This window comes from Equus caballus, chromosome 4 (genome assembly GCF_041296265.1).
Source record: "Equus caballus isolate H_3958 breed thoroughbred chromosome 4, TB-T2T, whole genome shotgun sequence".
Lineage (NCBI taxonomy): Eukaryota > Metazoa > Chordata > Mammalia > Perissodactyla > Equidae > Equus > Equus caballus.
In genome coordinates this window covers 58,150,218-58,168,001 of record NC_091687.1, presented here as the reverse complement: position 1 = coordinate 58,168,001, position 17,784 = coordinate 58,150,218, and the positions used below count along the sequence as shown (strand labels likewise).

Here is a 17,784-nt window from a genome sequence, read left to right as displayed (position 1 = left end):
CACTGGGCTCTGTTAGCCTCCAGAGAACAGGGATTAATTCTAATCAGTCATTGTACCTAGGGTGCCTGGTACAGAAGTTGGTAAATAGCAGTAACTCAGTAAATGTTGGTTGAGTGACATTTTAGTGGCTTGCTGGGAGCATCTCTTAAAATACCGGGTTAGTATCCTGAGACTGCTCTTCAGACAGCTTCCCAACAGAAGCAGGCAGCAGGAGTCAAAAGCTCTCCCAGTCTTCCCATTTTATTTCTCCTTTGTCTTTCAAAGTAATTTTTATATCAAACAGCTTTGAAGTACCTGCCAGGGTAATCTAGTCAGGAAATAGGTATTGATCACTCAGTATATGTGCAGACTCATGCAAGGTGCTGTGGGGAAATCAGACTGAGCCCACACCCGCTCCCTGCCTTGGAGGAGTTCGCAGTGTGCTGGGGTGTGGGGGACACTTCTTTAACTCAAACAGCTAATGTGCAAAATAGAACAGGGGAGTGCCCCATTATGAGGTGAAATTCTGTTGGGGGCTTTAGAGGAAGGGAAGTTCATATGCCAATGATGTAGTAAAGGAGGATTCAAGAATCGTTTGTGAAGGAAGTCGCATCTGAGGTTACATTTGAATTCTGGGTGGAATTTGACAGGTAAGAATTTAAAAGGGCACACTCTCCCCGGAGGTCAAACTCCCTGGAGGAGAGAAGCAGAGAAGCTCATTGGAGGCAGAGAGCCTGTGGTCAGGGAAAGGACCCCATCCAGCTTGGCCAGAGTGGAGGGTATTTATAAGGAAGTTGTGGGAGATTGATCTGCAAAGGAAGATGGGGCCAAATTACAAAGGATGTTGAGTTTCAGATTGAAGAGTTCGAACTTCATTGAGAGGGCAGTAGGGATTCATTGGAAGTTTTTGTGCAGGAGACCCATATAATGAGAGTCGTCCTTCAGGAAGGTTGATCTGAAAGTAGCACATAGACTGAACTGTGGGCAAGGAGACCTCCCCAGGCAGGATATTTTGTTTACTTTGGTGAGAGATAATAGAAGTACATGAGCTGGTGTTTGGTGTAGCAGGGACTGGAATGAGAGAGAGATAATAGATATGCCTAAATCTTGGACCGTGTTTATGGTGAATGCTCCTTTTTTTTATTTCACCAGTGCTTTCCAAAATAGTCTGTGAAATTCCTAGAGGTAAGGCTCTTTTGGATCAGAAACTTTCTTTTAAATGCCAGTTACTTGGAGAAGTGGGACATTAACGTCCCAAGGAATAAAATGACACCACACAGTTTAGTTCCCAGTATAAGATTATATCTATCCTCAGGGAAATGAAATATATTCACATCGTCTCCATGTGGCCCCATGCTTTTGAATTATTTACTGTACTGATCTCTGTCCCTAGTCCATGGAATAGAATGCCAACAGAAACATAAAGTTAAATTCCTCATAATCACAGTTGTAGGAATAACCAAGGGAACACAGTAATCTCCATGATCACGAAGTGTCTTTCCTGCCTAAGGCATCCATTTGCATATTCATGTTCCACTTCTTTCTCACCATCCCCATCCCCCACCTCTGTGGATTGAGTGGATTTTATTTCCTTACACAGACAAAGGAGTGTTTGCTAAACTGGAATGTTTTAGTGTCAGACAGTCTGTTCTTATCTTGGAATGAATGAACCTTGATGACAGAGAATTCCAGACTGGAATGACATCCAGTATTTGTACTCTCTCAATTTGTCTTCTAGAGAAATCGTGTCTGTGTTAATTCCTTTTTTCTTTTTACAGATTCAGATGTTGGTTATATGTGTTTTTTTTTTTAATTTTAAGTATGACTAAAAAAAGAGATCTGGACCAGGAAAATTGTTTATGGGGAGCTAAAACATAAAAAGATGATACTTATATCTAAGATTTCATATAGGTAAATGATACTTTACATATCATTACATTACATACATACATATAGGTAAATAAAAAAGGGAAAATAAACCTTTTTATAATGAATAATAATAAAACCATTTCCCAGAAAATCTTGTTTCAACTCTAGCAAATGCTCTCTGAAAGGCTTGCTGTATACTCAGCATATTTGGGTGATGAGCAGAATATGAGAATGAAATAGACATACACTCTAGCCTTAAAGAACCTACTGTCTAGCAGGACCTCTGTCATGTAGTAGGAGAGAGCCTCCAACTGAGGTGCTTCTGGCGTAGAGATAGAGCTAGTTCTCACTGACCACAAGAGCCGCGGCAGAGGAGCCTGGCACTTCAAACCATCACATCAAGAGATGGGGCTGACTCAAGTCTGTTCTGGCTGGCGTGAACTTTCCAGGGGTGTGATGAGACAGAAAGGGTACAATGAGGGAAGTGAATGGCAGAAGGGAAGTAGAGTCACAGTATGGATGCCTTCAGGCACCAGTGATTCTCATAAATGGATGAATTTCTAAATCATAGGCCAGGAAGTATCTTGTTTGTTTGTTTATGGAATATACCAAGCTGGGTCCACCCGGGAGAAGGTTGGCAGAAACCAGGTGAAGGAGCCAGTTAGACTGAGTTCCAGGTCCTCTTGGCTACCAGCCAACTGCAGGCAGAGTCGAAAAGCTGGACAGGAAGACTATGAGAGGAACAGACCATGCCCAGTGGAGATTCAGTGGTGAGGGGCCTGCAGGACTGCTGTGTTCGCCCCAGATATTTTGGATACTAGGTGTGGAGGCAGCAGTGCCTTTCCAGGTTCCACTGTTAATGGAAATAGAACTTCCAAAATGCTCCCAAGCATGACCCTCACTCCTTCTAGCCCAGGCGCCACTGTACTTTGGCAGTATCTACTCCATGAGGCTGGCTCTAGGAGCAGGCCAGTTCAGCCAGGACCTGCCAGAGCACAGCCAGCTAGGTGTATTACTACGTTAACAGCCCACACCATTTTCCTAGTTCTGAACTAGATGCTCATGTACACAACTTCCAATGCGAGAAATTGGTATAGTTTTGGGGGACAGAAGTTTTCAATATGTGTCAAGAACCTCCTACAGTCGTGATAGCTTTTGACCAATCAGGTAATGACTGGAAGTCTAACTCAAAAAAATCATAAGTACAGTAAAAAGTTTTACACACGAAGATATTCATTGCAGCATTCTATGTTGAATTGAAGATAATTTAAATGTCAACAATAGTGAAATGAATTAATAAATGATGAAATGTTTTGATGAAGTGATATATAGCCATTAATGATAGTGAAGAATTCATAATATATAGCGTAACACAGTATATAACTGAAAAATTAGAATACAGAATTATATATACACTGTTCCCAAATTCCATTTGAGACATTGATGGAGATGTCATGGAAGAGATGGCATCTGAGGAAAGCTAAGTTAATATATACTAGGTACTTTTTATGCACCCAGCTAACTGCTAAGCACTTTCGTATTTCTTCATATGTAATTATCAAGTTAGGGTAATTTCTTAATTTTGAAGACTTGCCTCAGAGAAGTTGTTTTCTACTGTGCCCCCGATAATGGAGTATTTGGAATTCACAGGCAATTCTGGAAGCCCAGCCTCCATCTTCTTATACCAAGCCCCCTCAGCTGGCTTTGAAAATCAGTGGAATTTTGACCAATTAAGTCGAATGATTGACGTTATACAGAACAGATAACCTTACAGAGTGAATGGAGGCCAACATGATCTTATTTTGCATTTTATTTCCTTTCTTCTTTAAATGAGAAATGTGAGACAGTATCTCACAATATATACCATATTTTAAATATATACATAATATAGTAGTTATTTTGTTGATAGCAAAGAAAATACATCTAAAGGTAATGGAAAGGGAAGCTTAGACCTGTGAGGTTAGAGGGGCTTGTCTATCAAAAAATAAAGACAGCATACTGATTAAAGAGGTGGGACTAAGCTGTTATAATAAGAGTGTGGTATATATAAAGAAACAGAAATTCAAGAGTTTTCAGTTGAAATTGTAAATGCATCCAAAACAGATTTAAAAAGGAGGAATCTTTTGAAGTATCCAGAGGATATCAAGAGCACAGATCTTTTCCTAAAGGTAAGGATGAGCTGAAGCATTTGGAAGTGTTTCCTTGGTGTTAGAAATAGTTGAGAGGAAACCCGCTCCCACAGGGGCAGTCAAGGCTGTGTAGACCCTGGAGCAGAGTTTAGCCCTGCCCTAGAGGTCGAACTCTGTGGCCTAGGAGAGTCTTTTCAGCTCATCTTTTGTGGTCATCTGGCAAAAAGATGTTGCTTCAGAGTGCTTTCTGCTTTCTTTTATTCCATAGCTGCAAAGCCCAGAGAAACCTGAATTCTTTCTTTGCTATTGTGATGGGTCTCAACACTGCTTCTGTCAGCCGGCTGTCGCAGACCTGGGAGGTGAGCCTTGGGGGTCTACATGGGGTTGGGGGGGAGGGGGGTGGAGGCAAATAAAACTGAACAGGAGTTGTTCGAACAAAAAAGCCTATATTTAAAATGTTTATTTAAATGGTTTAAATGAGATAAGTACTACTAGGAAAAAATGTTAAAAATTAATGTGTCAAGTTGGTAGGAACTATTTTGGCCAAAGATCTTCCAAATGGTTCTATAATATATATGAAAGATAAAAATTGTAAAATTCTCCCCAGCTAGAATTAGTTTTCTGATCTGCTCCCGTGGTAGTGTGGTTCCACTTCCATGGTGGTCCTTTCAAAAGCTCACCTGCCTGAAGATATACGAACGAATTTAAGCTTCAGGGCCTCTCACTTGCAAGGCTTCTGGCAGTGTGTTCACATGGATGATATGTATCTTTGTAAAATTTGCAAAAGTACGATAATTTTGTATTTTTCTGAAAGAGGGCCCACAAAATGTTGTAAGTTTCAGGCCTCCCTAATCCTGGCTCTGCCTCTGTTAGTGTTGTACAATAAAGGCTGTTTGGGTTCAAAGATGGAGAGGCCCACTCAAGTTAGCACAAGTTCTACATGGACCCTAAGGATATATGTGAGAAGGACTGAAACTGGAGCCTACCTAAATTTAGCCAGACACAGATGTAGGGCTCTTTGCCTCTCCCATGACCCCGTCACCTTCTTTCTTTGGGCTTTTGTTTCTTTCTCTCTCCATTCCCTACTGACTGGCTACCTCGCTCCATGTACCATTTCTCTCCCTCATCCTTTCTCTTCAACCATCACGTCTTCTCTCTTATAGCTCCAGCCTGCATGTGGCTCACTGTGGTCTCCTTAGCCTCTCTCTAGGCCTCTCAGATTCAGCCCCTATCACTATCTGCTCCATTCTCTTCAGGGTTCCAAGTTCAAACTGCTGCAACAGAAAGTGATAGGCCAACGATTTTTTTTTTTCTTACACTAATTTCAGCATAGGTCTCTGGTCAACTTATGGATTCACTTTCTTTGTGTCTGGGGTCATACTCTGATGGAATCCACTGTGGTGACCTGAGGGTCAGAGTCAGTGCTTCTTAAAGGAATTCAAAAGAAAAGAAATGAAAGGCCCGCTCTAGTTAAGCAAACAAGATGTACACGCACATTATAAGATTAAAGGAGGTGGGCAACAATTACCACAATTGATCAGAGCAGGAGGAAAACAAATGACTAGCAAGGGTCAAGGGAGAGTGGAATTTTGAATTAACCTGGAAAGAAACTTTGATTTGCAAAAATTCAGAGGAGAAATAATTCAGTTAAATTCCCACAGCCTGCATTTTATGTGCATATTGACTGCCTACTATGTGCAGGGCACTGCATCAGCGCCGTGGCAGATGGAAAGTGGGTAGACAGTGTAGGGCAGAGTATGCCATGATGAAGGAGGTCCTGAACCAGTTCCAGTTGGACCACAGAAGAGCAAGTGGAGGGACTCATTCTGCCTCAGGTTAGCTGAGAAGACCTGAACAGCAGGGCCTTAGAGGTTAAGTTGGGAGTTGCAGGGGACACTGGGGAGAGGTGACCATCCCAGGCAGAGGGGACCACAGTATCTCTAGGCCTAGAAAGTGGTCTTACTATCCCAAATAGTCAATACAGGAAAAGAAGTCAGATTGAGGAATTAGAACAGAGGTCAGCAAACTTTTGGGGTAAAGGGCCAGATAGTAAATATTTTTAGGCTCTGTAGGCCAGATAGTCTCTATCTTAGTGACTCAACTCTGCCATTATAGTGCGAGAACAGCTACAAAGACTCTGTAAATGAATGGACATGGCAGTATTCCAATGCAACTTGATTTACGAAAGCAGGTGGTGTGCCAGATTTGGCCCGTGGATGACCCCTGGAGTAGATCAGTTTGGCTTTAGATATGTTGAGTTTGAGGTGCCATTGGGACATTCATGTGGATTGTTCAACAGACTAAGATATGCAGCTCAGAAGGAAAACTGGAATCACTTGCACATGTCTACATTTTATCTTTTCTCATTTGATTTGTCCTCCAGTCATTAATACCTGTGCATCTGTGTGTGTAACAGTAGTTTCCAAACAGATTAAACTACCTGTGTGCTATGATAAACTGAGTTCAGATTCAAAATTATCAAATTGAAAAGTCTATTTCCAAGTAATATAAAAGTCCAATTGTTGTGGGGTTTGTCTCATTATTTTGATTTGTTTTAGAAACAGAGAATTCCAGAAATATCTTCTGGAACATTGTCCCTAGTGTTAATAGCTGGAATTTGTTAAGCACCAGCTGTGGACTCTATACTCTTTTTATGAGTTGTCTCCATGTCAGTCAGAGAGTTTGGAGACTCGCACCAAACCCCACTGCTGGAAAGGGCAGAGTCAGAATTCAAATTCAGATGGGACTTATTACTAAGTCAGTGCAGAAGCCATCCAGTTTTTCACTTAACAGTGTTCAAGGCAGGCTGGGAAATTCCAGACCCTTCTTCCTTAGCCCTAAATTTTTATTTGGGAGGATGACATATGTTTCTGTTAGGGAGGAAGAGAATTCCTCTACCCATTCTAGGTCTTTCTGGCTGGTCTATGAATTAAATTGACATGAGACAGAATAACAGGAGAAAATCAAACAAAGCTTTATAACACGTATATGTAGGAGAGACCCAGGGAAACTGAGTAACTCGCCAAAATGGCCAAACTGCTAGCTTAAATATCATCTTCAGCTAAAGACAAAGGAGGATGTTGGGAGTAGTGATCTGGGACTTCAAGGGGGTGGAAGGCAATTACATGGAGATGGAAATGTAAATGGGCCAACTACACCCAATGTGACCTGAGAGACACTTTTTATGTCACATTCCAGTTACCTTATGGTATTAGCTCCTTCCTGGAACAGGACCTTCTGTTTCACTTCTTTTAGGCAGTTGGGGAGGAGGTCAAAGTTTCTTTTAGTCTTTTGTTTTTAAAAGTAATCAAGCCAGAGAGACACATTTTGGGGTGGCCAAGTCTGATCCCCAGATTTCCATCCTCTGTCGTTTTATATGCCACCTGTTGGTGTAGCTGATCTTTACAATTTAGTGATTCGACTCATTAGATTGCAGGCTTCATCATTCAGGGTTTTCATGGCCTTTCACTATTTAGCCCTCTGCTGTGAAACCTAATTATATCATTTATACAAAAATGTCAGCCAACCTTATTGTTTCCCACTCAGCAAGACTATTTAAGAAGATAAGAGCATTCATCAAAGGTAGGATATGGAACTGAAATCCAAGTTTTTATTAAAAAGTCACCAATGTGTGGAATGTCTAACCACCTAGATTCCTGAATCATATGGCTGTTATTTATTTTCAACTTTTTAGCAACATTCCCAATGAATGTTACATTAAGGGATGATGAAAATTGCATAATGAGAAGCAGTCAGGGTAGAACCAGACAGGGGAACGATTTGTGTTTAGAAATGTGAGACATGTAAGCACAACTTAATGAAAATTCCCTTTAGTGCCTCTCAAAATAACTGACTTCTTTAACCTTTTCTTTTATGTTTTTTGTTTATTTTTAGAAAATCCCTGGGAAGTTTAAGAAACTTTTCTCTGAACTTGAAAGTTTAACAGTAAGTAGTTGAGCCAAAGGAGACTTATTCTTCAAATTAATTGCTAGTGTCAGGTTTCTGTCTAGATTTCAGGGGTCAGTACCTGTGCTCCGCCATGTCAGGGGGCTTAGACTTGTTCACTTGTATGTGGAAAGGTAGCTTTGCTCCTCATGGAGAGAAGTAAGTTGACAGTAATGCTTCTTCCTCTCCATGGAAAAAGGTAGTGAGAATGGTTCTTTTGGTATAATTTTCAGAAGGCAGATTTTTAAGTATAGTCCGTTTCAAAGCCTACGAAATTAGTTGGTATAAATTTTGTGTGCAATGTGTGTTATGCATTATTTTCTCCTTTTTACCGTTTCTTCAATTTAGATACAAAATGTATAGTTTCTTTTCAGAATACAATAAAACAGAGTTCTCTTGTTTCCTCTGCATTGTCTGTGCATTATGAGGGCAGTTTTTCTTGGCAGTGTACCTAACAAAAGACTTTGGGGTTACCTCATGATAGAAATTAGGCAGAGGAAACGCTACTGAAAGGACCTATTTGAGGAAGATAATAGGGCAATCAAAGGGTGTCTCTCTTTTGCAGTCATCTCCCATTATTGTAAACCAATAACTTGACTTTCATTCATTGCCTAGATTTCCTGCCCTAATTTGGTGAGTTTATTCTCCTAGGAAACCTTTATCTACTTCATTCTTAGGAAGAACCCCTGATAGCTAAATCATGTTCAAATTGTATAGCAACAGTGGATTTAGAATTGTTTCTATAGCACATTGATTTTTCCTTCTCTTTGTCATCTGCTTTGTTTGGCAGGATCCTTCGCTAAATCACAAAGCCTACAGAGATGCGTTCAAAAAGATGAAGCCACCCAAAATCCCTTTCATGCCCTTATTGCTTAAAGGTAACAGTTTTCTCTCTTTTGTGCTGTGTAATTCCATATTCCAAAAATTTATCACTCTAACTATAGAGGGCAAAAAAAGGACTCTCCGTTTGTTTCTTTAAAGCAGTTTTGACATTCAAGCCTAACTGTGTTTGCTTGTGATTGGTCTTCAAAAGAGCAGTTATTTCAGAGATACCTAAAATACTTAACTGTAATTGAGTAGACATCAAAGCATTTTCACTTGACTCACAAAACTTGGCACTGGAAACGTGTGTTTTTATTTTACTCTGCTTCTAAGCACTATCTTATTTTCTTGGAGTTTACAATCCACTTAATTCAACCAAGAATAAGACTGGCATAAAGAACCCAAACGGTGATCTATCCTGCTCTGTGTTTGCAACCTAAGTTTCCGAGGTACAGCCCACGGCCTGCTGCTGTGTGAGAAGTACCTTTGGTCAACACGAGCAATATAGTGTATGAAAATTATTGGTAGAGATGTACTTTCTTCTTTCCAGGAGTGGAATCCATTTAGGAAAGTATGTGACAGCTCCAAGTTAGTCCACTGACTTCTCTTCTGTAGAGCACCAAATAATTCATCAAGAAACATGTTAGTTGAATTTACTAATGAGATCTCAGTGGTCTCTTTTAAACTAAGGGGATTAATGACAGGGAAGTTCTTTTTGATCTGGCCTACACTTCTGACATTCGGTATATATCCTACCTATGTGCTTTCCAGGGAAAAGGGATTTGGCCATTTTCTTGGGCATATTTTGATTCTTCCCAAGGGATTTTATAGGACGACTCTTTTATACAGGCTCTGCCCTGCAGAGGCTTATAACTTCTGCTGGGTCAGGCCCCAGTGATTCTGGAAATGAGTTACCTAGGAACTCGATTGCTGGTTGGCGTGGCCATCCTCCTGCCCCACCTGCCCCCATCGCCAGCCCCGCTGGCACTCAAGCTGCTCTTCCCTCTTCATCTTCTCTCCAGAACAACCACAGCTTGCAGAACTATTGAGTTGCTGTGCATCCCTGCAGGTACTCACTCAGTCTTCATCTAGTATAAAGCAAGAATCTGTGTGAAACAGTAATGTATTAGGACAACTGAGAGATGCACGGATGCTTCATTCAAGCTGCAAAGATTCTGCTAAATGTAAATGAATGAAATAAGGAGAGATTGTAATACCAAAATAACATTTTTAAAATTCATTTGATTCTTCATATTTATTTCCTTTTAAGATAAGTTTATTCAGGTTTATAATTTTTATTTGCAAAATAAATCACCTTCAACTAGAGAGTAGGGGTGGCAGGTGGGAAGTAACACTTAGAATCACACAAATAGGAAAAATAAGAAATGAGGAAAAATCTGGGAAAAGAATTGATTTTAGGAAGAAAAAATTTTGAAACAATATTTTTAAGGTAATGGGGAATTGGTTGATAATGTCCCTTTAACTTAATTAGATATAAGCAGAGCTTTCTGCTGTATATTAGTGGTTTTCCAAAAAAAATATTTAATGTAGTCAAGTGTCTCAAACTTACATCTTAGCTCAGATGCAGTTCTCAGTTTTACACCTCTTTTCTGGCAGCAGAACAAATTTTCCTTTTTTCTACTGAAAATACATTCATTCATTTGCTCTAGTAAATTAAACTTTTTGTTTTTTTCATTAGAAGCTTTCTTGAGTTTAAATAAGCATTTATTTTTCCTTTATCTTAATTTTTTGCCATCATAAAAATAAACATCAGTAGTATTCTATCGTATTTAAAGTTCCCAGTTTTGTCTGAAAAAATTTCCAAAGGAAAATAGGATGAAAATTTAAAATATGTAAGACATTTTGGAAAAAATAAACAACATTAATTCTTAGGTTTTCTTAACTGCAAGATTATTTTAAAAGTTGGAGTAAACTGGAGCCGGCCCGGTGGTACAGCGGTTAAGTGCACATGTTCTGCTTCAGCAGCCCGGGGTTCACTGGTTCGGATCCCAGGTGCAGACATGGCACCGCTTGGCAAGCCATCCTGTGGCAGGCATCCCACATTAAAGTAGAGGAAGATGGGCACAGATGTCGGCTCAGGGCCAGTCTTCTTCAGCAAAAAGAGGAGGATTGGCAGCAGATGTTAGCTCAGGGCTAGTCTTGCTCAAAAAAGAAAAAAAGTTGCAATAAAATATTTTAGAGCAATCACATTTTTAATGAAAACTCTTTTCCCCTCTTGTGTTGTGCCTCCTACTTGAGGTTGCTTTTAGTTAGAGAAAAAGGACCAAAGTGGACTATGTGAGTGTTAAGAAGGATCAGGCCCCCCCATGTTTCATTTTTTGAGATAGTCAATTCCCAGTAAACATGCAGATGATCAAGTATGCCCATAACCTGAGGATCCTTCCAGCCATCAGCTTTCCTATTTCCCAGTTGAATTTCTTGCTTTTTTATTTACTTTCCCCTCTACTGTGGTGTGGAATCAGGTAGAAAGTGATGAATGGGAAACCCTAAGTAAGTGTTGAGGAAAGGATCCAGCTGAGCTAAAGGTCAGACACAGCAAACTAGTCCATATCATTCAGTGTCTTTGGAGATGGGAGTCCCTTCCAGTAGAGTGAGCTATCAACAGGTGTTTGAACATAAACTGAGGTCCTCCTGGTAGGTTGTGTGTGTATCTTAGAGTGGAGATTATTATTGCATATCTGTGGGTGTATTTAAATAAAAGGGATGTTGGGTGCTTGTATGTTTCTTCCTCCTCTTTCATTTGCCATCTCTTCAAATGGAGTAATTTCACCCGGAAGTTCTAGTATATGAAGTGTTTGGAGTATGTTCAGGTGTCTCCAGCTGAAAGGGGCCGTGCAGGTACTCATTTCCCATGCTCTGAACCTGGTCGGTACTCTGAACTACTTCACAGCCCATGAGATCCCAGTTTCTGAGCTCAAATGCCCATTGGCTTATCTCCCTCACGCCTTCCTCATCACACACCTGCCGTTCAACTGTGTCAAAACCTTCAGCCACTTGAACTCCCTTCTCCAGGGCGGCAGCCCCTTCCAGCCTCTCTTCCCTCCCCATCTGGCCGCACATACCTTCCCTGCCTTATCCTCATGGCAGTATTAGCCTGACAGCCGCCACCCTCACTAGAGCACCCATCCTCATCAGCTAACCTCCACAAGTCCCTGAGAGCTGAGGTTAAGTGAGACCACCCGGGAAGAGGAGAGACCTAAGGCTAGAGAGGCTAGAAAGAGGGAGCCACGGAGGAAACACAAGTTGCAGAGGAGCCCATAAGCCGTAAATTCAGCAAGTTAACTGTGACTAGTTATAAGAAATGTCCAAGTCCTTTCAAGTTGAGGTACCTGAGAGGCACAGTGGTGAGAGAAACAGGCCCCCGAGTTTGAATCCTGGCTCTGACACTGGGCCAGCTGCACACGGTCTTTGGACCATAGTTTCTTCACACTCTTTCCTGCTAGGGCTTTCCCTTATAGTCTTTTGTGAGGATTCAATGAGTTAATGCCGTGTCTGATGCTGTTAATAAATATAAGCTGTCGTTGTCATCACCCCTCCTCATCGTCCTTGGGAACGTAGGCAGGGGATGATGAACCTTGTAACAGTGGGAAAATAGACCAAGTGACTCTGAGAGAGTGTTTGTAGCCGAATTCTTGGGAAGTTATGAGAGACTAGGCTTTTAGGTGGTGTTTAATGTAGACAGTGCACACAGTGCTTTATGTGGTATACAAAAAGGGAAAAGCTAACTGTTGACTGCTCTTTTCTAAATGTCACAGAATGAACGCCTGCAATTCTTTTCTGAAAGCAAAATCATGAAAGACAATAAAATAACCAGAGAATTTGTCAGATGACTGTGTCATTTTGAATTGTTTTCCTGCTAGAACATCAGTTAAAAAAGAAAAAGAGGGGCTGGCCCGGTGGTGTAGTAGTTAAGTTTGCATGCTCTGCTTCAGTGGCTGGGGGTTCGTAGGTTTGGATCCTGGGCGCGGATCTAGCACAGGCATCCCATACACAAAATTGAGGAAGATTGTCACAGATGTTAGCTCAGCAACAATGTTCCTCACATGCAAAAAAAAAAAAAAAAAAAAAAAAAAACAACTTAGGAAAACATTGCAGTCCGTACTGGAAGATGTGTAAAAGGGATGTCTTGAGGAAGGAGTTCTATCAGTTTATGATGTAACTAAGTAACTGGTGTCGCCCTCTGGCGGGCAATCAAAGCTCGGCAGCTAGTGTGTTAGAGGTGGGTTACCAGAGCACCTATCTTATAATTGCCCCCATTGAGAGCAGCAGAATCAAAATCTTGATTAAATGCAAATACTTTCCCTTTCTGTTTATAGGAATCTTAATCTGTTCTTTTCCCTCTTTTACATCAGGTTATTTTAACAAGATTTCCGAAAATTATTTTCATTTGGTTTGCCCTCTGTCTGTGATAGAACATGATTATTTGTATGCTCTTTAATTGCAGTATATTTCTTACTTTGATTCTTGTCTGTATAGATTCCCTAATGCTCAGTCACTGACCCTCTGATCTGAGTTTTTATAAATCATCCGCTCCCAGAGCTTCGGCTGCTGTCTTTATTGTAATTCCCAATATCCCTCTCTCTCAAGGAGGCACTCCTGTGTTTATTACAACCAAAAGATTTTTATTTGAATGTCTTCCGTCACTTTAAATGGAGTGAGGCCAAAACCAAATGTAACTTTCCCTTCCTCTGAAAATGTCCCCTCATCCTACTTTCCTTATATTATTTTCATCAGTGGTGCTGACTTTCTACCAGTTAAACAGGGCCAGAAACCTTGCCATTTTCAAACCTCTGCCTTTCCTCACTCACTTTCGATACACAATCAGGCACTGGATCTGAGAACTAAAAATCTAAATTTAAACATCTAAATCTTAACATTTTAAGTAAAGCAGATCCCATACACTTTGCCAGGGGTAGTTAAAAAGCAAACACATAAATATTAAAATCCTGTTGTTTCTGGGTACTCAGTTCTTTTCTGCTCAATGTTCAGGTCTAAAAACATAAGGGACTGGTCAGGTTATGGAACAGTGTTGGCTTATATTAAGCAGGTTGAAGTCAAACACTTCATTGTAAGTGCAAAATGTATACTTGCATTAATGTTAATCTTTTTTCTCACCACACACACATAAATTAGGCCCTTTCACATCGAATACACTACAGAGTCAATACTCAAATATTCATGTCAAAATGCATAGAATAATCCATAATGTTTAAGAAAAATGAATGTTTCATTGCATCTAGACCTCTTCAGCCCTAACTTATGATCCACTCCTAAAGGTGTCTTTTTATTTTTAATTTTCAGATGTAACATTTATTCATGAAGGAAATAAAACGTTTTTGGATAATCTTGTCAATTTTGAAAAGCTGGTATGTAAATTTCGTTGTTTCTCATTTTTCCCCTGTGTAAGGGAAATGTATGCTTTTCTCTCTTGCTCCAAGAAACAAATACTTTAAGCACTTTTTTCTGCTGAATCCATGTGATTTCCAGGAACTTATTTGCTGCATGTCGTGCATTGTCAGTAAAATGTATTCCAATTAAAAATGTGTGCCACCAAGGTTTTGAGAACCAAATATGAAAATCTGCTTTTTACTTCTGAAGATGGAACCTCATTACATTAACATCACTGTTTGAGAATATGTTGTGGCACTGGAATTAAAGCTGTAAAGTTGCTGTCGGGAGAGGGTCTGCATGTGAGGGAAGCACCACCCCTCTTCAGCCTGTGGACAGTGGCACCTCAGGCTGGCAAAGTGCCCTCCCTGCTCACGAGTAAGGGGTCCCAGGCAGTCCTTCCTCACAAGTTACTGAAATGCCTCTTCCTGAATTATTTCCAGGACCTTCCAGGTGCCTTGTCATGCAGTGGGCTCCTGTAGGCTTTCTAACTGGCCTGTGGCAGAGGAGGAGTTGCCTCTAAGAACTGAGCATCTGTAAAATAGGAGTGCTCCAAAGAGACCTGGTTGACTGTGGGAATAATGGGTGTCTGACAGATGAACTTTAGTGTCATGTATTAGGCTATCCTTCATGGTTAAAGATGATACCAGTGACCCCTGTCCATAGATCCTGACCTTTAAGTGACCTTTTCAGTAATGGTAATGGATTTGTGTGAACTCTTTCAGGAACTGACCCTCAGTTCCCTGTGAGACTGAGTCAGGCATTTGAGAGAAGGTCAAGTGAGGCAGGGGCCACAGACCGTGACCAAAGAACAGTACAAACTAAAGAGTCCAAACGAGGTTTGGCGTCTGACCTTTGCCTCCTAAGTGCCCTGCTCCAATTGTCAGGTTAACTCACCACACATAGGATGAGGCAGCACAGAACCCCTGTTCAACCTGAAAACCCAAGCACCTGGAATCTGGAAGACAGACATCTTGGAATATCTTGCTATAGCTCCGTTTTAACCACTCGAGGGTGATCACTTCATGGCTAGTTATTTTTAAAGTAAATATGTCTGTAACTTTTCAAGTCTCTCTCGGCACTAAGTGCCTTGGAATCAGAGCTCAGTTGTTTTAGATAGAGCAGTCAAACCAACATAGCTGGAAATGGGTATTTAAAAGAGTTGAGATTTTGTACTTATTCTTTTAGAGATTTGTTCTGCATCACTGTGTAATGCTCTGAAGATCACAGGGCACTTATTTGTAACCAAAGGCTGTTGGCGCTAACATTTAGTCTCTAGGCAGGTTAATCTCTAGTGTTTGATATTAATGAAATGACTACAGGAATATGAAGGCTTTGGTCTATATTACTTCAAATCCTGGCCAACACATTTGGTTAAGAACGCCAAATAAGCTTTAGAGAACATGTGTGAAGATGTGGGATGAGCTGTGTCACACCAATTGGAATTCCCTATAAAGTCTGGTAACTTTCCTTCTGACTAACCCAGAGGGGACATAGGAGAACAATTGTACTCTTTATAAGTAGACTGTTGTCTATTGTTAAGAGCAGACTGGTGGTTGACCTTCTCCCCAGAGTGAACCAGGGCTTTGGTTAACATTATGTCATTTCCCCTCAGATAGTTCTACCGAAGGGAGAGGACAATTCCATAAAGGCACAACTGGGAAAGAGCAATGGCAAGATCCCTACACCCTTCTCTCTTTCATTCTCATCAGCCTCTCTGGTCTTCCCCTGATTTTCCCAACAATCCAGTGGAAGCCATTTAATGCAAGCTAGTGTAGTCCAGGGTCTTGCTTGCATATGTGCCAAGACTTCAAACTAACTGTTGGGACTGAAACAGAGAAAGTCTAACTCATGGTACTTCTATTAGGGTCAATAATTGTACCCGTAATTCTTTAAGAAAGTTTAAGGAAATAACATACATAAATAAGTAATATTCCATTTTAAATTTTAAATTCCTGAAGAGAACTTGTATTAAAAAGACAACTAGAAGATGAGTGCAGTTATACATGCACACAGCAGGCCCATAGCGCACACATGCACCCTCAGGCGCTTGCTAGCACATCATTTCGAAAGTGAGCAGATTTTGTAGTATGAGTGAATTCCCAGTCCTCAAAGCAGATGGCACTTAAGACACAACACACCTCATCCTGACCCCTTCCTTGCACAGAGAAGGAGGAGTGAAGTTAAAATTTTTTCTAGAAGGACAAAAATCTATTGTACATTGGATATAGCCCTATGTTATACTTGGATGCCAGAGAATGAAACTGAATTTCCTAGTAGAATCAGTATTTTCAAGGAATGTTTCTTAGCAAAGGACAGGGTTTCACTTAGGCTAAAAAAGGATCATCTTTCATAATAATGAACCAATAGAACCTAACTGAATTAACTTATGAGAAGCCAATTCCTCATGATGGATATTAGCTTAAGCCAGCTTGCAGATAATTCAGTGTATTATCTTTATCTGGCTGATACAGGCCAACACATTAAGTCAGATGACATGAAGACCCAGAAGCGCTCACTGGGTCTAATAAGATTCCCATTGTTCCCTATGCTGCCTCAGCAACTCTGAATGTTTCAGTCTCAGACGATTAAATAATGAAAAAACAAATACTTCCTCCTTTTCTTCTCCTTATCCCTCAATGTTAAATGCATCACCTTTTACCACACCTTCCCCCAGCCCCTTCAGAAAGCCTGAAGATGAGGATCATGACTCAGGTTTCAATACCGCACTCAGTACTGAGCCTCGAGTCAGCTTGAGCCTTGCGTGAGCTCACAAATGGCGCATGATAGAAATCAAGTGATGCCATAGCTTAAAGCAACAAGAGAACTGTTCTGGGAATAGTGGTAAAATTTGGGGAAGGAAATTTAACAATACACTCACAGACAGGTCTCATTTCCTTTACAAATGCAGCTTGAGCCACTGCTGTAAGCACTGTCCTATTTAATTTTCCACTATTGAGTAGAAATATGTTAGAAATACAGTTGTGAGAATAATTTAATAAGTAGGTCATATTCAAATAGTTTCTATAGTTCTGCCAGATATTAAGTAAAAAAAAAAATGAGTATTAACATTATTCTTTCAGCAATAGTTCATTGAGGGTTTGCTGTATATGGATGAGCCTGTGTCCACTGGATGTAAGCAGGACATGAGAGATGACAGCCCATTTGGGGAGGTTTGGAGGACGAGATACTGAATAATGTTGATTCTTGAATAATAGGATGACATTTGGATCTTGATGTGAAACAGAGTAGAGAGTCACTGTAGACTTTCCAGAGGACTAAAGCATGACGACAGTGTTTGGAGATTATTCTGGCAACTGTTTAGGAGGAACAGTAGCGGTGAATGGTCTTGTCCTAAATGCTATCTTTCCTTCATCATGGAAAACTGAAAATGATGGAGTTAGAAGACTGTTGCAGGACACAAGTATGAGGTGATGGGGTCTTCTCAAAGCAGCTGCGGGTTTAAGAAGACTGCCTAGAGATCAGTGAGAACTTTAAAGAAAGAAATTAAAGTTGAATGCTGAAGACTAGAAGGGAATGTAAATTACAAACAGAAAACAGTCTCTGTAAAGATGTTGATGTTTTAGAAAATGTTTATCTTTCACGAATATCTCATTTCCTGTCTCCATTG

General features: G+C 40.5%; 1 protein-coding gene across 11 annotated transcripts in view; it reads left to right on the top strand.

The window, feature by feature from the left end:
* RAPGEF5 (Rap guanine nucleotide exchange factor 5) overlaps positions 1 to 17,784 on the top strand; it is a 349,321-nt gene that overhangs the window by 323,737 nt on the left and 7,800 nt on the right. For all 11 annotated transcript variants that reach the window (XM_070264270.1, XM_070264267.1, XM_070264266.1 and 8 more), the window contains 4 exon segments: positions 4,246 to 4,336; positions 7,872 to 7,922; positions 8,713 to 8,800; positions 14,067 to 14,131. In XM_070264270.1, coding sequence (XP_070120371.1) covers positions 4,246 to 4,336; positions 7,872 to 7,922; positions 8,713 to 8,800; positions 14,067 to 14,131 — 295 coding nt within the window.